The sequence below is a fragment of the Arachis hypogaea genome, chromosome 2 (genome assembly GCF_003086295.3).
Source record: "Arachis hypogaea cultivar Tifrunner chromosome 2, arahy.Tifrunner.gnm2.J5K5, whole genome shotgun sequence".
Lineage (NCBI taxonomy): Eukaryota > Viridiplantae > Streptophyta > Magnoliopsida > Fabales > Fabaceae > Arachis > Arachis hypogaea.
In genome coordinates, this window is record NC_092037.1 from 96,956,612 (window position 1) to 96,982,151 (window position 25,540).

General features: G+C 33.5%; 3 protein-coding genes and 1 long non-coding RNA gene across 4 annotated transcripts; 1 reads left to right on the forward strand and 3 right to left on the reverse strand.

Moving 5' to 3' along the window:
* Positions 1–3,411: 3,411 nt before the first annotated feature.
* Positions 3,412–8,933, reverse strand: LOC112754429 (polygalacturonate 4-alpha-galacturonosyltransferase). Its single transcript, XM_025802083.3, has 11 exons — positions 8,553–8,933; positions 8,241–8,448; positions 6,930–6,964; positions 6,765–6,824; positions 6,550–6,675; positions 6,369–6,423; positions 6,222–6,268; positions 5,431–5,765; positions 4,968–5,325; positions 4,227–4,814; positions 3,412–4,112 (listed from the first exon to the last, which is right to left on the reverse strand). Exons 2-11 carry the CDS (start codon positions 8,404–8,406, stop codon positions 3,837–3,839), a joined length of 2,046 nt encoding a protein of 681 aa, XP_025657868.1. The 5' UTR covers positions 8,407–8,448; positions 8,553–8,933; the 3' UTR covers positions 3,412–3,836.
* Positions 8,934–10,183: 1,250 nt separating this feature from the next.
* Positions 10,184–13,924, reverse strand: LOC112754441 (histone deacetylase complex subunit SAP18). The gene is made up of 6 exons (XM_025802103.3): positions 13,437–13,924; positions 13,330–13,362; positions 13,126–13,236; positions 11,885–11,980; positions 10,546–10,617; positions 10,184–10,464 (listed from the first exon to the last, which is right to left on the reverse strand). The coding sequence occupies exons 1-6, from the start codon at positions 13,551–13,553 to the stop codon at positions 10,432–10,434; spliced, it is 462 nt and encodes a 153-aa protein (XP_025657888.1). The 5' UTR covers positions 13,554–13,924; the 3' UTR covers positions 10,184–10,431.
* Positions 13,925–14,929: 1,005 nt separating this feature from the next.
* On the forward strand, positions 14,930–16,617 carry LOC112754468 (uncharacterized). The gene is made up of 2 exons (XR_003178574.3): positions 14,930–15,309; positions 16,057–16,617. It is a non-coding gene; the product is annotated as an uncharacterized lncRNA (long non-coding RNA).
* A 735-nt stretch (positions 16,618–17,352) lies between these two features.
* On the reverse strand, positions 17,353–23,367 carry LOC112754453 (uncharacterized). The gene is made up of 6 exons (XM_025802113.3): positions 22,204–23,367; positions 19,983–20,038; positions 19,632–19,862; positions 18,708–18,999; positions 18,120–18,319; positions 17,353–17,877 (listed from the first exon to the last, which is right to left on the reverse strand). Exons 1-6 carry the CDS (start codon positions 23,233–23,235, stop codon positions 17,724–17,726), a joined length of 1,965 nt encoding a protein of 654 aa, XP_025657898.1. The 5' UTR covers positions 23,236–23,367; the 3' UTR covers positions 17,353–17,723.
* Between the last annotated feature and the right edge of the window lie 2,173 nt (positions 23,368–25,540).

Consider the following 25,540-nt stretch of genomic DNA (forward strand, 5'->3'; position numbering starts at 1 on the left):
ACTAAATTATAAGGATATTTTAGTAAAAATATTGATATGATATATATTTTTTTAAAAAATAACTGCTGACAGAGATAATGTAATCCACGTGGCATTTTATTATTTGTCCACGTTTTTATTATATCAGTACGTATGAATTTATCATCGTACCGTAGCAAACACCTTCAATTTAGCCTGTAAAATTTAAAATCAAACTCAAATTAACTTTTAAAATTATAATTGACTCAATTCATTTTCCAAATTTTATAATAATAATTCATATTAGTTCTTGAGCTAATTTCTGTAAATGGTGTGTTAATTTTGTAAGTGAGTTTGCAAATATTTAGACTTTTCATCTAGATTTCATATGACTAAAATTTATTAGGCCTCCTAAAAGTTTAATTAGGTCCTCAACAGTCTCACAAACATGACAATAACAAGTTTAATTTAAAAATTTTGTGACTCTAGGAGCAATAACCAAATTTTTGGAACTCTAATAAATCTTGATCACATAGAAGTTAGGCAAGAAATTCAAATCGCAATAGATTAATGTATTAAATTAACACGTGATTAACGAAAATTAGTTTAAGAGTTAATATGAATTACGATAGTAAATTTCAAAATCCAATTCAAATCTATTAAAATTTTGAAGGTCAAAATAGATCGGACCTCAAATTTTAAGTGCAAAATTGAGTATTAACTCATGCAAGCTCCCTAAGTCCGGCATTTGATTCCATATTTCACGCAGTACAGCCTCAACTGTTTTTGCGGTTCAATTAGATACATTTCTGTCAACATCTTCAGTCTCCTAAGTCATTGAATTGTCTTCGAAGAATATTATTGTATGTGCAGTTGAGAAAGATGTCATAAATTGAGGGGGGTCTGTGTGTTTACAAAGGTTGTATTAGGAAATCAGTGTGTAAATAATACAGTTGCATGTGTACCAAGTGTAACTAAGAATAATGAAGGCTTCCACAACAGTACTACACGAATCCATACTAAGCACAAGCATCCTCCATCGTCAGGAAGCATAGACTAGCCATGATTTGCAGCTACATTAGCGAGGAACCAATTATTCTCAGTTGATTTACTTTCTCCAAAAAATAGTTTGTTATTTTCTAGGAACTCATCCTTAATTCCTTATTGAATAAAGACTGTTACATTCCTCGTTAATGATTCAAATTTAAAGTATTTTATTTTCAATCTCACTACATATATACCTTTTATATAACATTATTTTGATACTAGTATTTTTTTAACATCCAAATAGGTATTCTCTTTATTTTGTTAATTAAAAAATAATTTAAATATAAAATTAATTAATAACCACCATAATTTTATATAGATATCAAGAATGTTTGGGGTATAAAACTATAAATAATATTTTTTATTTTTTAATAGAAAGTTAATTTTTTTAAAGAACGTTGTCTTCTTTATTTTTTCCAAAACGGATTAACATTCGCTCTTTTTAAAAAGGTAATTTTATAAATGATAAAGATAAGTTACAAAAAAAAGTCAATAAGTGATAAAGGATAAAGTGATCATTTAAGTTTAAAATTTTGAGTATGTATATTGTGTGGCTTGATTTATTTGATTGTCTATAAAAGGCCTTCTGCATCTATTATAAAGGAGCAAAGGGTAAAAATCATAACAGAAGATTTTATTTTTCCTTCAAATTTGTGTCTCTCTTCTAAAGATTTCACATGATATCAAGAGCCTAAGATCCTTGGTGCCTCTTCTTTTTTTTCTATGGCTCTCACTATCAATGATACTGCGCAAAATCGTCATCTTCTTTATCCAATTCCAGAGAAGTTGCATGAGAATAACTTTTTTACATGGCAGCAACAAGTTCTCTTCACAATTCTTGGCCAAAATCTTCATGATCATATTGTTCCTGAAAAGAAACCACCCCAATATACAACTGATGCAGAGAAAATAGCAGGTACAGTTTCTAAAACCTATTCTGACTCTTGGCTCCTAACATCCATGGATGTGGACTTCAAAAATTGTATTGTCCATTGCACCTCTGCATGTGAAATGTGGAAAAAACTTTAAATTTCTTTTACTTCTTCAATTAAGACCAAGTCCAAACAATTCAAATCATAGCTCAAAAATTACAAGAAACTCAATCTTACAGCCTCTCAATACGTTACAAAAATTAGAAATCTTGTAAATTCTCTTTCTGCTATTGGTGATTCAATTTTCACAAATGATCACATTGAAGCTTTGTGTGATGGCCTCACAGAGGAATATTCTTCATTCATCATCATTGTATGTGCAAAATCAGATTTGTACACTATCGGAGAGGTGGAGACTCTTTTAATTTCTCACAATGACATGTCAGAAAAATTCAAACAAAAATCTATTGCCATGGCTCAGGCTCACCTTATCCAATCTTCTTTAAATTTTAAAAATTCTGGACGGGAAAGCTTTGATTCTAGAAGAGATAGAGGTGGACACTCCACATGTGGTGGAAGAAATTCTTGGTAACTTGAAAATCACCCTCAATGCCAACTTTGCAAACGGTTTGGACATGTTCTTCTTTATTGCTATCACCGTTATGATCAGAATTTTCAAGATCCTTCATCGTTCAAATTGCCATCTGTTTCTTCTTCATCACAACAGGCTTTATCTTTTTTTGCAAACCTGAATTCACCTCCTCCTCCTCCCAACACAACCCCTCCACCTACTTCCTATTTGGCCACTCCCTCCCAACACAACCCCTCCACCTACTTCCTATTTGGCCACTCCCTCTGATGTCTCTGAAGCATCTTGGTATGCTTATTCAGGAGCCTCCCACCATCTTGTTAGTGATGCATCCAATCTCTTTTCAACATCTGATTATGAAGGCCAAGACCAACTCTATGTTGCTAATGGCACAGGTTTGCTTATTGCTAAAATTAATTCTATGCTATTATCTGATCCCGAATCTAATAGATTATTTCATTTATTTGTTTTGAAAAATATTTTACAAATTCCTAAAATTGCCAAAAATTTGTTTAGTGTCTCGAAATTTTGTTCAAATTTGTGTCTCTCTTCTAAAGATTTCACAAATTTAAAATTAGAAACGACAACACTATCCAAATAAGCGGATACCCACCTCGTCCCTATCCGTTTAGTCTATCTCTACCTGTTCCGATATATATATATAATATATATAAAATAATTAATAATATTGTATCATATTTAAATTTTACTTTAATTTATGTATTGTAACAATGATTTTATAAATTTTAAAATTTAACTTTCTTTGTTAAGTGGATAAATAAAGTTACAGGTAGCGTTTGAAAAAAAAAGAATTAGTTATTAGTATAACCATAAACTTTTTAATTGACATGGACTATTGGGGGTAAAAAAAATTAAGCTTCATAGACATTCAGATGGTTTGGTTGTGTTTTTAGTAAAAATACTCCCGAACTCATGAAGCGAAAATAGAAAAATATTCCCTCACAGTAATATACTAATATCCTTCAGACTATGCAAACAACAACCAAGTCCTCAAAACTGAACAGGAAAGTTATCTTTCCAAAGAATACAGAATATGATATTCAATTTCTAGACTTTCTCTTAGCATCAGACTATTGTACAATGGGGAATTTTTTTTTGTTTTAATAGTAAACAAGGTATACTACTTATGTACCTTGTTTTCAAATGGGTGAGAGTGGTGTGAACAAATTAAATGAATTGAAAGCTAAAATAACAATGATGTGGGGAACATATGACGTGGGAGGCTAATATATAGAACAAGACTGACCTTATCTCTTCTAAGACATTTGATCATCGTTCTAGCATGGCACTGTATTTGACACGGCCAAAGCCATAGTGGAGAAAGAATAGTTCTCCGTAACTTATCATTATTACTCATGTAGCTTACAGTTCCGAAGATAGGGATGATCATACTTCACATATTTGGACCAGTAAGACCTATACTTTGTCATGGCAATCTCCAACCATGGTTTCATGTTGCCATTGTAATGTACAACTGCTGCACTATCAATCTCGGATCGATCTACGCTTGGATTATAACCCAAACCAAGAACGTGCCATGATTTATTTAGCGGATGCGTGAGACCATAGAATGTCATTAGCCCCGGGGGTAATGTACCCAGCTTCCACAGCACCCTGTCTTCATTCTAGAATCAGACACAAAAAGGAAATGGTCAGTAAGGTTTTCTTTTGTAGTCATCTATTGGTGTGAGAATAGATTACATGTGTAAGATAAACCAAAGCTGTGTTCAACTGCTCACCATATTCTGCCACTTGTGATATATGCCAGTGATATCCTTCTTTTTCCACTCCTTCAGATCAAATATGTTCATTCCATATGCCCAGCCACAAGCATTCGGATCAAAATTTCTTGCAATATGTGGATTTGAAAAGTTCAGATACTTGTCAAATCGGTGAAAGCTCGCACCACATGTTTCGACTGCACCATTTACTTTACCTTGGAGATTCACAGCCCACAAACCAGTCAAATCCTTCTGGACAACGATGTCATCATCGAGAAAAAGGATCTTATCCAATTTTGGATAAACTTGTGGAAGGTAGAATCTCAGATGGTTGAGCATTGACAGATATTTGGGGTTTCTGTACTTCAGATTTGAAGCACCAGAAGAAAGTGTGTTCGGATGGCCTGCCTTAAAATAATACTCTCTCATTGTTGCAGATTCTAGCTGCCGCAGGACTGGGCAGTAGGATGAGTTCAACCACTTAAATTCATCGACATTTTCAACATGAATTGTAGCTTTTCCAGGTGGGTTCAACAGAAACCACATGTTCATGGCTCCAAAATTTAGTTTGTCAGTAACAAGATGAAAAACATGCTTTGAAGGATCCTGCAATGTTGAAAATAAACCATGAAACAATAGATGGTGTGCATAAACAATACATGGGTATCCTATTGGCTATTTTGAGGCACAAAATATTTATTAAAGGAAATAATGCACGTGACAAAAACTGTCATGGTAAAAGGATATTTGCGCTGACACCTTAGCATTCGTAATAGTTGAGTTGACAACAACAGATGCAGCCAAGACATTGTCTGAAAACAGTGCATAATGATAAAAACTGGGATCCTCCAAGTTCTCACTCCCAGAGAACTTTCTCTTTTCCGGTGGAAGAAGGTAGTAATCTATAGTAAGACGCATAGATAAGCAATGGATTCCGTTAGGTATCGTCTTTGCAGCCAACTGACTGAGAAATGTGCTCTGTTTCTTAAAGCTCCGAACATGCTCATCGGCAGTTTGTAGCATTGCCCTTAGTTTCCCAGATACCAATTTGCAGTCATACAATTGTTCTCTTGCTTTTGACAGGACTTGACCCATAGCCTTTATCTTTTCATGGGCACTAGAGATAATAAAACAAAAATTAGTTAAATAAGTAAATTCAGCCGATGGCATAGAAAGACAGTAACATATGTAATTTTGATGACATTACACATGGCCAAACTACCTGCGATTTAGATCAGCATCAGAAGTAGCATCGCCTAAAGCACGTTTACTCTCTTTTAGCCGAGTTTGCAGTTCTTGGAAAAGTTCAAGCTTGTTCTTCATCTTTGCAATACTTAAATATACCCTAGCCATAATGTTTTGGTCCCGCATCAACCGAACAGTAGAATCAGCATTTTCATACTCAACTTCTTTCCTCCAAATGCTGTATTTTCCTAGAACAGCTGACTCAACAGATTTTGAGCGTTCAATAGCTGCATTTTCAAGTTTTGCGATTAATTCATCGTTCAATTTTACCAACTCAGCAGCACGCCTATCCCGCCTTTTCCCTATTAATTGCTGCAGAAAATGTGCATAACGTCAAATAATTATTTCATTCTTTTTTGTTTTTTGTGGGGAGGAAAATTCAAAATCATTATCTTCAAACAAAACAGCTTTTTATTTTCTAGCAGTACAAGAACAAGTTTCTTTGTCCAGAAGAGTACCACCAATGAGTTTAATTTTAGGGTAAACTGACAAATGACAGAATGAAACTTATTAAAGATATTTATACCATAATCCGGACTAAATTATAAAGTTATAACATAAGTAAATGCATTCTGAAAACATAATTTCTAGCTAGATGAATGTTACATTAAGACAGAAAAATCCGTTTGGCATTTATCATAAAAGAAACCAAAATGTCGCCAGAATGCATACCCACAGTGAAAAGTTAGCAACCAAAGGCGTAAGCAATAAAGCAAACAAGCTAATGAACAAGACCTCACAATACAACGTTAAAAGAATGATGCTCACCCTTCTGGCTTGTTGCGTAGGACTATCAATCCACCGAGTACGACCATCTACATTCATAACATTCAATTAATAAAACATACTAATTGGACAGAAAACTAAGCTACAATATAGAGTATAGACAGATCATATGACAAAGTATGATACCACCTGAAGATTTTCCATCCTTCAGCTTTGGTTTCTCTTGTCTGTCCTCTATTTTGGGCTGGTTTTGAGTTTAACAAATAAAACAAAATATTGAAAATTTAGAAGCAATATGATAATAAATTAATAAAAATGTCCACTGTAGAATACAGCTATTTAATGTTCTTGAAGAAACAATCTTCCAAACCTCATTTGTGGCATTTGAAGTCTCCAACTCCACCACTCTCCAAGAGGCAGACATATTATTTTTTCTGAAATTATCAAGACTCAAAGGCCCTGTATCATTTGTGCTGGATACGATAACATCAAGAACCTAAATATAACATTTATTAGAAAACCAAGAAGTACTATTCTGTGGAAAACAAGATATGCAAAATATAGATCAAGATAAGCTGCGCTTGCCTCTTTTGGAAAAAATGATTTAAGATTCTGCAATGCTTGCCATCCTCTCCATGTGACAACCTGTGGCAATCAACAAGTTCTTTAGGCAAACAAATAAAACCAGCAAGAACATGTATCAAGTATCAGTACTTAGTTATATAGACTGTAAAGCAAAAAACATAATACCTGATTACTTGGAACTGCTGAAAAATCATCTTGATCTGCAAAACGCATATAAAGTAATTAGCCAAACTGAAATTCATAAATATGTTGTGAATAGAATTAGATCCATAGAGATGTTAATCAAAACATTGTTTTCTCATTTTGGTTTATTGAACCCAAATTTGGGAAAGGGAGCAGGATGGTAAATGAAGTACATCTCCAGTTTAAGTCAGGTACATTCCGTCGCATTTCAGTTCTCACAATTTAACAGTGTCTAACAAAATATAAGCATTAACAGATCCTATTGTCAAATATCAATACTGAATCATGTGATCAACAAGAGTTCAAAGATAAAATGCTTTGACTCTGATTTCATCATTACCCTCATTCTATTACTCACAGATATTGCCAAAGCAAAAACCATCAACATGTGACGGCAAAATTGCTTCTTGTCAGCAAGCAATCATGTTGCACCAATATAAATACAAATACACATAGCCCTATATTAAATACACGCTATCATTAACCAGAAACAAACAAAATTCCATGAATAACACCAACATATTATCATCAACTAGAAACTAACAAAAATTCCATTAATATCAACAACATCTTCCACAGTCCCAACTCCCTGATACAAATATGACAGACTAACCGAATCAAGAAATAGATCATGTATCCCCTTAAGTGGCATTAAAAAAAAAATAATAAGTTTCTCCAAACGGGGCAGTGCAACTCAGAGTCAAAGCAGTGACATCATGCTAGTGACACTGCACAACTTAGTCAAGGTCACTAGCTTCCTAAACTAGTCAAATTCATTCAACCCATTTTTCATCGCATAAACTTGCCCATCACCACTTTCCACAGCCATAAGGATCCATTTTCCCACCACATCAATGAATTGAAACCAAGTATATTAAGTTACAATGCCAAACTACCCCTTCAGAAACTTCTCTCCTGTTTGGCACTTGCCCTTCTAACTTAGGAGTTAGAACTGCATCCTACAACTACGGCAAAAACCACACACTTCCTAATCAAACCAGACCGTAGAAACACTAAAATACCTAAAGTGATAACTTAGTAGTAATCAATTACTAATTAATTAATTAAACCACAAACACTAATTTGGCTTTTCTTACCTAAAACAGAACACTTCCTAGTCAAACAAAGAGCATAGAAACTGTAATCTTACATAAATAGTAAATTAATAAGTTAATAGTTATAAACAATTCACGAACACTAAATTGAGTAATTAACCACTTCTAACTCCCACAATTTTTTTTCCACTTTCACATTTCCGAGATCTGCAAATTCACCAGAGAGAGAGGAACTGACCCGCAGCGTAGAGGCCTCTTCCGAGGAAGAAAATCATCGGAGCCATAACACAGAGAATCACGAACGCCAAAACAGGAAAATGCGATGACGATGACGAAGATGATGACGACAACTTGCCGCTGCTGCTTCTGCTCCTTGAGAACGAAATCCCTCTCTTTGGCGCCATTGCTTATCACAATAGAAACTAAAGAAAAAAAAATGGAACGCTCTGGAAAACAAAATAGTAAAAGGCAAAATTGGAAAGTGTGAGAACTAAGAAAGCAGCTTTTAGAGCGAGAAAGTAGAGAGAAAGAAGAAGAAGAAGAATCGAACTTGGATCTGGTTGGAGAGTGAGCTTTCTGAGTAAGGGAACAATGCTAGTCGAAATCCATTGACAACAATAGTGAAGTAAGTAATTGCAAAACCACAATGTGAGACTCAGAGAGAGAGAGAGAGAGAGAGAATCAATGCGCTGATTCCGTACGAAAAGATGAAGAGAGGTTTAGAAAGAGAGAGGAAGCACGGGCAACGACGATGGTAAGTGGTAACTTTCGTTTCTTCTCTCTCTTGATGTTCGTTCACTTTGGTTTTTTCCGTTACTGTGTTGTCATTGTTGTGTGGAGTTGGGTTTTTCTTTCACGCTGTTTTCTATCGTTTTCCTTTACAAAGAGAAGATTAATTAACTACAATATAGGGATAAAGCAAAAATGCAATATTATTATTTGTCGGTGCTTCGCAATCATATAACGGCGCTCATGGCGGAAACGACGTCGTCTTACGGTTTAAGTGATAAGGCTTTTGCCAACACAGTACTGCCGCTGTTCTATCCCATTTTGCGAAACATTTTTATGAGTAATACGCCTAAATCATATTCTAAATATCTAAACAATTTTTAGTTGGATATTTTAATTTTTAATAAATAATTTCTATTTTATTAGATAAATAAATTTATATATTAAATTATTTATTTATATAGATAGATTAATATAAAAAATTTTAAAATGTTTATGTTTTTATTAAATAACAAAAAAATTGATGTCTAATTTTTTATTAAAATTTAATAAAAAATTAATTTGTTTAACAAAAAAATTAAAAATGATTTGATGATTAAATTTTATTAAAAACTAAATTATTCGATTAAAAATCTCATAAGAAGTAATTTGAAATATTACTTATCTTCTTAACTCTTTCACCTCATTATCTCATTTTGTGAAAAACACATGAAATTTATAATTGTTAATTATTTACTCATTTTTTTCATTCAATTTTATCCCAACCCCCCTCCCCTCTTTCTCTTACATTGAATAAGATAAAGGTAAAAACTTTCATGTGAAGCTAATAATTAAAAGTCATTAAATAATTTAATAAATTTGACTAAATTATCATCTAACGGTTCTCATCTATCAACTTCATAAATTTCTATCTAAGATAAATAGGTATTGTAGCCATTTTTAAAGTATATAAGTATCAATACTATTTTTTTTAGAATTTAATTTCAACAGATAAATAATATAAAATTATACAGAATATTTTTGAATTGATATAATAAAACTTAATTTTAATATACTAACAATTTTGGATAACATTTTAAACAATAAATTAAAAATTAGTAAACAAATTAAATTTATAATAATATATAATTAAATTTTTGCTATTGTTCTACAAACGTTTCTTACACATGACAACTTAAACAGGTTCTAAACCTCAACGAAAATCAACGACTACATACAAAATGCTTGAGGTAGTTGGTAAAATAGTTAAAACGTTCGTAAATGCATCAATTTATTACATATTCTTTATTTTGAAATTAATTATTAGTAGCAAAAAGTTGGGCCCCTATAACCATTCCACAAATAATGATTCGGATTACTCTACTTTTATTCTTGAATCCGATTATTAATCCACATCCGTTGTGCTTTGTGCGTTTGAAAATTTGTCCAATTTACATTATGTCTGCACCCTCATTTTCAGGAAAGAGAAAAGAATTAACCCTTTACTTTCTGCCCCCATCAAATAATACACTAGTCAGTCGCATAATGGGTCTTGGTCTGATCAATCATCAGTTTATCTATTTTTGCAACCAAGGAAATCAAATTGGTTTGGTTCATGCTACATTAACTACCAAACACTACATAGAGTTTTCTATTAAACCGACTAAATTCAAGGCCTTCATATATAAACAGGCCAAAACACAAAGACTGCCCATAAGAACCTACAGAATAGCCACATCCAAGTAATCACCAATCTGTGCAATAAACAACCAAAGTCAGCAATATTGTGAATAAAATTTGTGAATATAGCTTAATGACAAGAAGAAATTCTTCACCTCAAAACCAAGTTCGGCTAAAGCCTTGCCGTCATCAAATCTTCCATTTCCATATGCCAGTGTCTTCCCAACCTTCATGAAGAAATCAAGTTTGCCAAAACATTAGATTTTATACAACTTGAAAGTCATGACTCATTGCAGCAGCTAGTTATAAAAGCCACTTCTTTCAAAGGGGAAATCTCTATGTACCAAAGATGTTTAACAGTAACTACCGTAGACTTTTTTTTGGTGACTGAACATAAAAAAAAGAACCTAAGAGAAAGAGTAGTACTCCTCTCTAATAATAATGTCAAAATTATTAGGGGGCAGTAACCACTCTAGGTACACCTGCTTGTTTAAAGCAGCAGTCTTAGCTATTAAATCAGCCGTTTTGTTTGTTGTGCGCTGGATGAGCACTAAAGTAGCTGTCCAATTACGCTGAAGCATCTCTTTGATTTTGTCAAGCAGATCAGAGTCATTCGTAATCATGCTGGTTGTGTCTCGCGAAACAAGAAGAAACGCATCAAGATTATCTGTTTTACATATCACCTCTTTGCACTCGCAATCCGAAGCCATAACAAGCCCTCTCCAAATAGCATGAAGCTCACAACAGAGAACATAGAAAGAGGTATACTGGCAGAACAACCTTTCATCCAAATTCCCATACCGTCTCTGATAATACATCCAAAGCCAGCTAATTTCTCATTTTGAAAAACTCTTGCATCGCAGTTAAAAAACAATCACTTAATTATATATTTTTAACTATAGTTAAAAAACACTCAAGGTGCTGGGGGATTAATGTCTAACAAGTTAGACAAAGATAAGAAGCAATTTTTTTTTACCAACTATAGCTATTCTCTGAATAATCTATGTTTTCCCATTCAACATCACAGATAACAACTAATAATAAATAAATAAATAAATAAATAAATAATATTACAGATAATTTGATAAATTAATGCCTTGCCTACACCAATATGGAACTCTTAACTCTTAAGGCACAAGATGCACTGACCCTTTATGGCCCTCCCAGACCACAACAGTACCGAAGGCATGCCCTTTGATATCTTTGATTACACCACACAAAACAAGCAAAGATGACAGAGCTTATAAAAAAGGACAGGTAATACTACCCGTTCACAAATTCAAGTTTTACATATCAGCATTAACACAAAGATATGCATGTGGTTATTGAATAATCAAAATCAAATTTACTGATCTAAGTTTAACATATGACATTAAAGTCATGGTTATCAAGAACCCTCTTATACAAACCAGATATATAGAGTGAACCCTTTTAGGTAAAGTATGCATAAAATGGAAGAGGATGGAAAAAATGCTTATTAAGTTAAAGTATTACCTCTTGAACTTTGAATCGACCATTTTTATCAGGAAACACAAAAGCAAATGAGAGCTTTGCATGTCTTCTTCTTGCAGGTTTAACCACTTCTTTGACCTGTGGAAAATAATCAGCTAAGCACATGCCAAGAATATGAACCACAATAAAGAAAAAGGAAAACAAACTGAAAACATACTTCACACAAATTACAGATATTGGAAAACGTTAAGCTTCAATCAGATAATAGAATCAAAAGAACCAATGCATCAGCTAGGCTTCATGCCTTTCCCCTCATCTGTCATTTGCAAAAGCGTGGGTCACTAAACACCAAAAGGCTTGACTATAATCTGTAAGCGACTTGAGTCTATAATCTCAATGATTACACTAGGTAGCACATGTCAGCTGAGAGTCTGACACCATCCGAATGATATCTATCAGGCCACCACCAAAACATAAGACCCCATTTTCGGAAACCCCTTTTAAAGCTGCTGGGCACTTGCAGCCAAAGATATAACTATATAAAAACCTTCGCATTTTAATGAATTTTAACAACTTCCATAAACGTTTGATCATTACATCGTTTTCTCAATGCCTGTAACCAAAAGTCAGCACTTTTTCTCCATGCTAAAGCAAAGCATATTACCATCATTTGAACCATGTTACACTTTTAGCACACAACTACATCCCACTAAAGTTGCAGAGTAACAAATTCCCAAAACAAAGCCTAAATATCATTTGTTACAACCACGCCTCCTATAGTTTACCTCAATTCATTGTCACTTTCTGATCCATTTTCTTTTCTTGTGTGACATAATTCATGCCAATCTTCCACGCACGCACTTGCATCGACCCAACTCCATGCCTTCACACTACCCACTTCCTAAACTTATTAAGTCTCATTTGTGTAGTATACCATCAAACCATTTTTCAATAATAGAATGGCACCAAGCTCTTGCTTCATCTCGTGCTATTGAATCAGTAATATTCCGTCCAACCCACAAACCTATTTAACACCCTTTCAGTGCCTCCAGAAAAACAAAAACTCCCAATGTGGTAACTTAACACAATAAACTAAATTAGAACCCTAAATTTCATTCCATGTGAAAAACCATCTAATATTAACTATATACCTTTCATCATCATTATCATCACATTCCTTCTTCAACTAAAACCCTAAGCTAAAAACACTGAGAAAGAAGCACAATATAAGAAATTGCGAGAAAGCAAAAGAAAAGAAAAATGCATAGAATTAGAGGATTTACGAGCTCGGTTAATTCACGAAGAGTAGCGTCCTTCCAGGTGTAAATCTGAACCTCCTCCGATGGCTCTTTCCCTCTCACAGCAAAGTCCTCCATCGTGTGATGACTCCCCTCCTCAACAACCACAAAAAAATAAATAAATAAAAACACAAATGGCTTCAAAGCTTTCAGGAATTGCATTTTGTAACTTAAAACTTAAAAGTATACCTTGGTGAAGACGCGGAGCAACAAGGGGCAAGTCTGCAAAAATAAAATAATAGTGGCGTTGAGTGCAAATTTTAATAGAGAGAGAGAGAGAGAGAGAGAGAGAGAACCTTTTCGCGATCGACGGGTTCGACGCGGGGGCGAGGGGGAGGAGGAGGAGGGCCGGGGGGACCTCTTGGCGGCGGAGGAAGTGGGCGTCCGCCTTGTCTCTTTGGACCGTCGCTCATATCTGGTGAGGCGAGGTTCTAGAATGATCTTGTGGCTTCGCCGAAGACTTGTGAAGAGAGCTGTCGGAATATCAAAGGAAATAAGGGGAAAAGGAAGAAGAATGAGTGAGCGAAGGAGTGAGCCCTGCTATGTGCTAACAAGGTTTCTTTTTTTTTTTTTTTTCTTTTGGGTCCTGAACAAGTTTTCATTGAAGCTGCGTAGATCGTTGAAGATGGAAGATACTCGTTTCACTTTTTGTCATTAAAAACAAAGGCCCAAAGATTGTTTTTTATGCACTGAGACAGCCCAATTTCTCCCTTCTTTTGGCCAAAAACAGAAGTACTAAAACTTAGAGCATGATTTGAACTAATGGATTATTTCGTAATCATATGGCACCCTACAATATCTGAATGTTTTATATATGATACTCGGTTTGGTCAAATTTGAGATTGAATTAAATTGATGTTTAAAATTATAATTGATTTAATTTGACACTAAAATTTATAATAGTAATTTATATTAATTTTTAAATTAATTTTCATAAATAATATATTAATTTTATACGTTAATTTACAAAAATTTAGATTCTATGTTTAAATTTTATGTATCTAATATCTATTAAACTTCTTAAAAATTTGATTGACATCTCAATATTCTCAGAAAAACGATAATAACAAGTTCAACTTAAAAATTTTGTAATTCTAAAAAAAATAATTAAACTTTCAGAGTTCTATAAATTTTTATCATATAAAATTTTGATGAGAAATCTTAGTCACAATAAATTAATATACCACATCAATACATCATTAATGGAAATTAACTTAAAAGTTCATGTGAGTTAGAATTGTTAATTTTGAGATCTAATTAAACTATTAAAATTTTAAAAATCAAATTGAATATTAATTAAATCTATGAAAAGACATAGACCTCATCAATTTTTTTATCATATATTCACAATATTTTTTATTTATTTAATTTTTTTAAGTTAAATCATATTTAAATTCTCAAAGATTTTTTGACTTGTTTTTTCACATGCTTACTTATATGTATTTATTAAATTCTTTTAAACATCTTTTCAAATTATTTTAAAAAATCTTTTTGTGTTTTTAAAACCATCATTCATTGCAGTTACTCTTTGAAAAGCGTTCATATTCTTCGTCTGACTTCTATTGTTTTCATAAAACTACACTCATTAGTTTTCATTATAATGAAAAAGAAGTTGGCTACTTCCAGAGATATTCTAGCAAAGGAATGCATCCTTTCAATTTTTTTTAATAATTAAAAAAAGTAAAATATAATTTTTTATTATTAATTTTATAAATATAATAAAAAAATATAAAAAAATAATAAAAAATTAAAAATCACATTTTACTCCTTCAATTTTTTTTTAACAATTGAAATCATCCATTTTCTTCTAGCAAATCTTCTTTCTCAAATCCTTTTCCAACAAATAAAGCACAAACCCACATTCATATTCATTTTCAATCTTCTTCACATTCTTCTTCTGTTTCCGAGACTATGGCTTGAACAAAATTCACTGCCTGTCGTTAACAGCGCCTTCAGATGCTAGCACCTCTAGGACAAATGTGACCAAGGGTAAGAAACCAATGGCAGCGGAGGAACCACCAACGTCTCCTCCTCCTCGATCCTCTTCACGACTACGTTCTACTCCTAAAGAATTCCCAAATCGTTCGACTAAAGGTAACCGTTGCCTTTTTCTTCACCCTGTAAAGGAACCTGATAACCTTGATCCTGTCGGCTTCAAGTCCCACTTCGGTAACCGCCCTCATTCTCACTTTGACTCCTTTCATTTCTCTTCAAGCATGAACTTCAAATTTCACGGGGTTATTGTGATTAATCGCCCTTTATGTTCAATATATTTGGCTAATTTAGACGCATTATTGGCTAAAAAATATTTGAACTTTGTTGAAAATATTGTTTACTTGCACGGGAAAAACCTTTTTAAAATTCAAAAAACAGTTTATCCTGAGTTAGTTCGAGAATTCTATGCAAATATATACTATCATGAAGAAATTGTTCATTCATATGTTAAGGACCATGAAATTTATTTAAATAAAGAATTCATCAGTGAAATCATTGATTATTATGACCCAGGTGTGAATGCTTACACCTGGGGTAAGTGAGATAATGATTTTGGTATTTCACACAAAGATGTTTTGCCTAATATAAGTTTGAACATTTTTCTCATGAATGGTGTCATGCCAAACCACCGGTCTCTAGGTTCTGTTAGAGCCCAACTACACCGAATCATCTCTCATATTCTCTTGCCTGAAAGTAGTTCGTATCAAAGAGTTATTCTCTGTGACACTTTAGTTCAATATATCATTCTCAACAAAGCTGAAATCTCTTTTTATGCATCACATGTATGATTGTATTCCCAGTGACAGAAATGTTTCATTATCATATGGCATATTTTTAGCCTATTTTTTTCGAATATTTTAGTATTGATCTAACTGATGAGAAACGAGTATAGAACTTCTTATCTGAAAGGCGGTAGTGCAGTGATACAATCCAAGAAAAAAGGGACTAGAACTGGAAAACCCTGTCATGGAAGAAGAAGAAGATGAAAGTCTTCCTCCCTCGGCTGTTGGTACATCCTCCTCCAACAAGTATTTGGTCAATGGAGTAGTGAAAGATGTTCTCCAAGAATTTGTGAACTTGACCAAATATTTGATCAACTCAAGCAAGCTAGTAAGAAAACTGGCAATTCAAAATGAAAATTTTTTGAGAAAGTCTCAAAGTCGGGTTGAAGTGCTTCTTAAGTACATTGACTCCTTAAAAGATGAACAGATGCAAACTGATCAAGAAGATGAAGAAATTTTAGAAACCGATGATGAGAAATCTGATGTCTAGTCCATTGTCTCTGTTACTGCTGCTTAATACTGTTTCTGTTGTTTATGTTATTTTTTGTACTCTTTACTTTATCTGAATAACTGTAATCTGATCGATGAGATTTAAACTTTGAACTGATGACTGTTTCTGCTTAATAACATTTTGTGCATGGCATATTTCACCTTCTTGATAACAAGAGAGGAAGTGAATATGTAAAATGAATTGAACTAATTAGGCTATTTGATTACAGAATTGGTGCTTCTTAGCATCTTAATTGGTGCTGCTTAGCACTGTGCTGGTTGCTATTGGTTGTTTAAATTGTTTTATGATGTTGCTGCATTATGGATTTTTGTTTTGTAATCTTAGAGAAAAGTCATAAAATTATTTCAAACTCTTTTATATGTATTTTTGTTTTGTATTCATGATTATGAGGGAATTACTTTACTAAGTTGGGTGAGCACTTAGTGGTTGAAAGTCTAAGAAGTAAACTTAGCCAAATTAAGTTTGGGTAAAAGTTTGGTTTGTCCCAAATAGAATTGAATAGAATTCTAGAAAATTGTAATCTTTGTGAAAGATAGTGGAAATTCCACCACAATTATGGTGGAGACCGGATGTAAACCACATTTAACAAGGTGGTTAAATCAAGATATATAATTGTGTAATTTCTCCTCTATTCTATTTTTGGTTTTTATTGTTAAGAGACAAAATAAAAATATATTCTACTTAATCAACTTAGCAGAAGTCACAATAATTTAGTATAATTCAAAAGTTAAATCAAGTTTCAAGTTAAAAGTGCACAAATTTAAAAAGGACCATCGATTCAACCTCCTTATTCTAAGTCATTGATAACCTTTAAAACAGTTTAGTTTGTTGCTTTGTAGAATGATGTATGTATAGGCATAGATACCATCAACAACTCCCTTGTATCAAAGTAGCAATTGGAAAAAGAAAGAAGGTTGGAAAGAATAAAGAGAATAATGATACGCACTCTTGTATGAGATAAACAATATTCTACTTCTTTGCTATAACATGCACCACGACCTTAAAAAAGAGACACAACTCTGAAGTGGTTTACAACATTATCATAGTCAATAATCTCTCACTACTTTAAAATTTCTACTTATTAAAACCAACTCCATTGAAAAGTAAAACATCTAGAGCTTCTGAATTATCATATCTATCTCTGAATTATCTATTTGTTTTGGGTATGATATCACTCCAACTCTCTCTCATTTGGAAGGAAAAACATGTCAAAAGCCGGGACATGTGCAATGAACATTACCTTGAATTCAGACATTCATTCAGTTGCTGAATCAAATAATGGGGTTGCTACCTAATCAAGTTTTCATTGACCAATCAAAATTCTTGTAGGAAACATTAACAGGGCCAGCATCACATAAGAGATGAGACAAAAGGCCTGATTTACTGGGACTCAAGTAATTAAGTACCCAATTTAGTATATCTTTCTCTGTACCAAAATCACCACCGAACCTGCCAATATAATAATGTTTCCATAAGATGGGAGGTATAAATGAAAATCAGCCTTAGCCAAGGTATTCCAAAAGGATTGAAAAAACAAACTCAGACTAAGGTTCCTTACATCAACTTCATCCAAATCTCATTTTTAAGCTGCTCATTTCAAGAAAACTGTTTGTCATTATTGTTTCACTTCAGAATTGGATGAAATGGATATAAGGAACTTGGTGCCAAGTTTATTGCTTAATATTAATTACCACTTTAAAAGCGGAGTGAGATGAACTGTTCTCTTCTCCAGGTCCACTTCAATTCCATTATTATTCTCAAAGAAGTCTCTTGTAGCACCTCTTAATTCATCTTCTACTCTTTGAGCTGAGAAGAATCTAATCTTTGGACTGAACTTTGAACCCATACAAAGTCCAAAGTGAATTAACGGATTAAACTTGACAAGAACAACCTGCGAATTGTCATGAACAAGTTAAACTTCTTCAAATAATAATAATAAAAAGAACACTAAATATAGCAGATGATATAAAAGTTAATATTAAAGTTTTCTGAATTAATTTGATCTTCCAATGATTTAATGTTTCAATTTAGTCGTCAGCAGAATCAATAAGTTGGTCTTTCAATTAGTTTTGTTACGCTGTTAATGTTATGACTTATGAGTGACACATCAAGGTGGAATTTAAGAATCTTTCAAAAACTAAATAGAGGCCTAAAATCCTTAAAATATTAAATTGACTTATACATGATCTTTTAAAGGTTATTAAGTGCAAACTCAGTATTATAACATTGAAAGAGTACATGACTATCTATCAACATTGAATATTGTGGAAATTTTTTACCTCCAATCGCTTGTCTCCTGTGCCAAAGGGTTTGCCTAAGGAATATGCTGACCTCTGATTGCATCTGAGGACACCATTTTTTATATCAGATATAGAAAAAGGGCTGCCTCCAATTAAATACTGAAAAGTGGTATTGAATGACATTCTTTCCATTACACCTTCTGGATAACCTATTCTAACAATAGCATGGATGACCATGGCATTATACAAATTTAAGAAGAAGGCAAGTTTCTCGTTTTCTGATAGTTCCAATAGGTTGACCCGATGGAGATCCTCTGTCATATTTACATACCTGCATTGAGTAAAACAATGAGAAATAACTTTAAACAGAATATTGAATATTCAGACACGAGGTATATCATTTAGACATATAGTATAATAACTATGTTCTCTTTGGACATACCTTTATCATTTACCGTTAAATGGTAACATTGTAACATTTTAGTCTTCTAACATTGTATTCCGTCGATTAATTTTAAGCCGACCCTTAAGAGTTATAATCCACTAGTGATGTATTATGTGTTGAAAAGTGTTATATTATAGACTCTCTAGCATACTATATGTCTCATACTTATAAATTATCTAAAAATCTTATTTTTAATTGATGTAGTTAGGAGTTGTCATTGAAATTAGTTATCAATATTAGCTAAATTAGTTAGTTATTTCAAAAATAGAATTACCATAATTGAAATAACTAATATTGATAACTTAGACTTAACAAATACATGGTTGAAATGTGAAAAACCAAATATTGATTTCAGTATATAATAGACTAAATTGAATTATACTAAATCAAAAACCAATATATAATCCATAAGTAGATGAACATACATCAACAAATATTTAATTTGCATCCAATATATATGCAACAAAAATTAATACATAACAAATTAACGCATCATGTATATTATAAGATTCCCATACCTACGAAATTCTTCACTTTGTCTAACGGCATCATAATCAATATATTGTCTGTCATCAGAAGCATAGGACTCAAGAATGGCATACATAATCTTGGTAAGCCTGTCGCCAACAACAGCTGCAGACTTTGGTTCATTATAATTTGTGGCATCACGGAAATTGTAGCAACTTTCGATAAAAGGTTCATGCTCAAGGAAACGGTATACGTGATTTCCCTCCTCAAAATCATGTTCCCTTCATTTTAAAAAAAACACAAAAGGTTGCCAATTCCAGTAAGAAAATATCATCAACTACTACTTGTGGCTCATATTGTTATCCGCCTGGTCTTCTTAGGTTCAATAGCGCTTTACTTACCCGAAAACATGGTGGATGAAGTGCTTCCTGGCTAACTGTTTTCCGAGCACTACAGCCTACACATTTGTTCCAAAATGTAAAGCATCTTAGTCTTGGGGGAAACAATATATGATACATTTACAAAAACAAAGTTTTGACAACTGTTTAAAAAGTGGGGGTACTAAAGAACATAGTGAACATGTAGCATTGGAATGGCAAGGCTTTTACGATCTAGGGATGTTGTTACCTACAATGAAATTGTATCGACTTAGATAATAAGGTGTTTGATTTACTTAAGACTCATTTCAACTATGCTATAATATAGACATTATAAATCACTCGTTATTCATATAATAATATAAAATGACTATATATTTATATTTGTAATGAAATTTATAAATAATTAAATAGTAGCTGATTTATGAAAAGTGTGATTACTATACTCAAAATTTTTAATTATTCTATTTGAAAATACTATATATATAATAGTTAATTTAATAACTAATTTCTGGTATTTTGAATATAATGATCAATATTAACACTAGCCATAACTTTTATTTGTAATTGTGATGTACCCTATGATTTAGAGGCACGGATAACTTCCTTTCCAAGTAGTACTGTAGTATTATGGTTATTGAACATTTGTTTATTTAACAAAAAAGTTCAACTAAAAATTAGTTAGTCACTGACGCCACCGTAGTGGATGGCAATCAAGTAATCAACATACCGTGCTGAATGAGCAAGGGTTAAGCATGAGTCACCACTCGTGACACCATATATTAATTGATCAATTCAAAACATCTGGGAATATTAGTTTTCTTTTTAAAAAAAAGGAAGTTATTGTGTGGACGAAATGAAGCATGAAAGACACCACAATTCCGCGCACTTTACAACTCTTGAAATTGGGCCCTTTGTGTGATTAAGGGCTTGTTTGGGTGAGCTTCTAAGAAAAGATCTTTTTTGGAGTTATCTTTTTTTAAAAGATCTTATAGAGAAGTAAAAGTAATTTTATATTTGGATATCTCATGTAAAAAGGTCTTTTATCTATCAATTATGTTTGGGTATAACAATATAAAAGTACTTTTTTGTTTATTTATTACATGAAAAACATCTTTTTTTTTAAGGAAAAAAGATCTTTTAAAAAAAGATGTAAATTACAGCATCTCAAAAAAGATCTTTTTTTTATTTTACTAGTATTTTTACTTTTACTACTAGAAATTTGCCAAATACGTTAAAAAATAAAAAAAGATCTTTTTTCATTGAAAAAAGATCTTTTTTTAACAAAATAATAGCGCCCAAACATGCACTAAGCTGACGTTATAAAAATTCACGGGCCTTAGAAACTCAATTCTAACTAGTGGTGTCCAACGAAGGCCTGCTTAAGTTTCAGTAAATATAAATTAAATTTTTATACTTCATATCAAAAACACAAAATAAAATCGTATACTGTATTCCCAAAATAAAAAATTGAATTATCTGAAAGTATAACAATATAATATTTTTTATTTATAACACCTAGGATGTAATGTAACATAGGTACTTCTTGTGGTAGAGCTGTTTTGTTCCCCATTGTTTTGGAAACAAAATTAAAACCTAGTAGTGCACGAGTCCTTGTTATCATCATAGGCCCCCATGTGTGTCATTATTACAGCTTATGGTTCTAAACTTCTCTAGTTCTGTTCCATATCTAATGCTTCTCATCAATGCAGAAAACAAATAAAAAATTCTCACGCTCGCACCTTCTCCTTCACTTTTACTAATCAGTATCACACTTAATATTTTAAAGCAAGAGCTCTAAATTTTAAAATCAACAATTTCATATAGTTATTCTAAGCTTTTAATTGTAGGCGCTATAACAAATTATTTATATTTATTGGACACACGGAAAATAATTCCTAAATAAATAAGGATTTACAAACTAAAAATCTCAACTATGTTAATTACCAATGAAAACATTTTATCATATTTACTACATCCACAAAACTAATGTAATATTTTATTTTATTATATTTTGATGGAAGCATTTTGTTTTATTATACATACATCAGATGTCTAAATCGATTCATAAATGTCAAAAATAGTGGCTCTAAAATTTGGTTTCAAGGATCATTTATCAAAATTTTATCAATTCCTAATAGTATATACCGTAAAAGATATCTACAACAAATTAAAGAAACGAAAGAATAGTATAGAATACGTAAGCTGTAAGCATGCTGTATACGCATACGTATGTCATACGTACCTCGCTACGCGCGCAACCAAGGTATTCAACCAAAGCATTAACGAGCTCTTCGCCAACGAAACAGTCCCTCACGATCTTCATCCTCCTCCACCGATCACTGATCACAATTTTCTGCCGTACGAACCTAATCTGATCATAAAGTTCGTCTTTCCTATCATGATTTATAGGATCGACACCGTACACCGGCGGCGCCGGCGCTACGTCGGGACACTTCTCCGCCAGCATCTCCGCCACCCTCCGATCGAAATCGCCGCTTCTACGCAGCGAGTTAAGCGCCACCAAACCGCCGAACATCTTCTCGTTGAAGAAAATCTGCGGCACCGCTGAGACTCCGGTTCTCTCCATTAACTCCTTCTCACGCTCCCTGAAAACGTCGATGTTTATCTCAACGTACGGAAGTCCTTTCTCTCTGAAGAATTTCCTCACGGCGGTGCAGTCTCTGCAATTCGATCTCGAGAAGAAGGTGATTCTTCCTTTCAGTTGATTCACTTCCTCCTGTTTCTGCTCTACTACCACCTTGACACCGGAGAGGTTGAACTCCATGATTTCCACCTTCTTCTTGTCCGAAACGTCGTCGTTTTGGCGAAACGTCGAGATCCTCTTTAAGATTGCGTCCGAGAGGCCGGAGCTTCGCTGTCTGATGAAGGTGCCGATTCCGGAGGAAACGTCCTCGTTTCGAGGTGGTGACGTGGATTTTAAAGTGTGTGGCGGCGCGGGAGATGGAAGGAGTGAATGAGGATGGATGAGCGTTTCGTCGTTGAAATGATTTTGTTTGTTTGTTACGGCTTCTTCTTCCTCGTCGTCTTCTTCGTCGTCTTCGTTGTGATCGTCGTCGTAGTCGTGGCTGTTATCGGAATACTGAGGAGAAGCGAGATTACGAGATAGTAGGTCTACTTTCGGTTTGTGTTTCTCTTTTTCTTCTTCTTCTTCTTCTTCTTGGTAGTGGAGGTAGGGATGATCGTTATCGATGGGGATTTCGGTGCACTCAGATTCGGGTTCGGATTCTGATTCTGGTTCGGGTTCGGAAACCATCTTTTTTTTTTGGTATGGGAGAGAACGAAGGTAATGGGAAGAATTGAGAAGTGAATGAAGAAAAGAAGATTGAAGTGTTGGTAGCAGATAAAGCTTAGGCTTGTTAAGTGGGAATATATAAGGAACAAGTCAAACAGACAAACCTTCTCTTTTCATTTTAATTTTTATATTTTCATTTTCTCTAGTTTCGAGAATTTGGATATTCTCAAACAAAAATAATTAGAATATACTAGGTCTGTAATTAGAATATATATGAATTTATTTATATAATCTATATAAAAATGGTCAACATAAAATAACTGCACATACACAAATATCATTAATTAGTAAATATTTAATTCAATTATTTTCTATCTTCCAAGTCAAGTCATACAAAATATAAGTAGTTGTAACAATTATGATTTTTTTTTTGTTCAATATAGTATATAGCAATTAAATTGCGCATTTATTCATATATTTTATATTTTAAAGTAAAACAAATTGTAACGCAGGCATATCTAATGTTAGTTAATTAAATTCTACAATTTATCTGCACATATCTACTTGATTATCTTTTTGGAAGCAAAACCGTGTGGAAAATAAAAACAAAAAATCCAAGGGAATGAGAAAATAAAACATTATGTATATATATATATATATATATATATATATATACCAATGGGTACAATATTAGTCCATTTTGTTCGAACATGAAATGGAAAATGAGAAGGAATTTGCAGAGAAAAGTCTTATCCTCAAGATAAAGACACCCACGGAAGCAGCAAATAATTATTGCATGCAGCACCCAATACAAGAAGAAAACATATAATCGCAATTATTTTATTTTGTAGTTAATAGTGTTAGGATTTGGTTGAATTAGTCCCACATTGCTTAGGATAGCAAATGGAGTGGGTGGCCTAGGCTATAAATATGAGGCTAAGTTCTCCATTTGTTTTTGCACCAGTCAGAAACACTTTAAGCTTGTATCTGATTTTTCTTTTCCTCTGTACTCTTTGATTAGAGAGTGTTGTGAGGTGTAGTTAGATATTTGCTTTGAAAGAGTGTGGGTGTACTGGGGTGCCGGTGAGAGAAAGAAGTCTATGTGTTGTAACAATTTTCACATAGTGATATTCTCTGGTTGTCATTTGACAACGGCCGTGGTTTTTTCTCCGGTAATTGGAGTTTCCACGTTAAATTCTTGTGTTGTGATTGTGTCTATTTTATTTCTCTGTCAAAGGTGTTTTCTCAAGGGGGAATTGTGTCTTATTCCCAACAAGTGGTATCAGAGCTTCGGTTCGGTGGGATTTATTCTTAGTATGCTCTGTGGTTGCAGCCTAGTCTGACCTTCCACATCAGAAAAGAATTTTGTCCTGTGGCTTGAGGTTGATCTTTGGTTGCTGTTGTTGTTGCTGGAAGGCAGTGTGACTCTGTGAGAGTGCAGTTTGGAAAAGGTTCTGGCTAAGGAAAGACTTGGTATTTAAGTGTGTCCATTGTGACCCACCTCTCTTTCCTGGGGACCCTTCCTAGTGCACGGTCTACAGTTGAGTTATACTATTCCAGTATACGGTTGCAACAATGTCTGGATATTCAAGTGCTGTGAAGCTTGAAATAGAGAAATTTGATGGAAGAATCAATTTTGGCTTGTGGCAAGTACAAGTCAAGGATGTGTTGATACAATCAGGTTTGCACAAGGCGTTGAAGGAGAAGATCTCTGGTTGCTCTCTCTATGAGAGAAGATGATGTTCTCTAGAAGACAAGAAGTATCCTCATGGTATTACCGCACTGCCATGGATAAGGATGAGTTGTGGCAATCAGGTCCACAATTGCACACGGGCATTGGTTGGCGTTGAGATGCAAGGTGTGTGGCGGAGTTAGGTCGATGGCTGAAGAACTTCCAGGAAAAGCCAATTTGGAAGTTGCACCATGAATTTTCAGCAAGGTTTCGATCTGTACCAAGGCGAAATTCTTGGAGTGGTCTAATTCCAAGTGAGTATACTTTCATGGTGGAGTATGATAGTTCTCTGAACTATGATTGTCGGTATAGACAATGGCAGCAAAGAATTGTCGGTGTTGACAATGGAAGCTGAAGATGTGTGACTATTTCAATCAAGGTGGAGATTGTTAGGATTTGGTTGAATTAGTCCCACATTGCTTAGGATAGCAAATGGAGTGGGTGGCCTAGGCTATAAATATGAGGCTAAGTTCTCCATTTGTTTTTGCACCAGTCAGAAACACTTTAAGCTTGTATCTGATTTTTCTTTTCCTCTGTACTCTTTGATTAGAGAGTGTTGTGAGGTGTAGTTAGATATTTGCTTTGAAAGAGTGT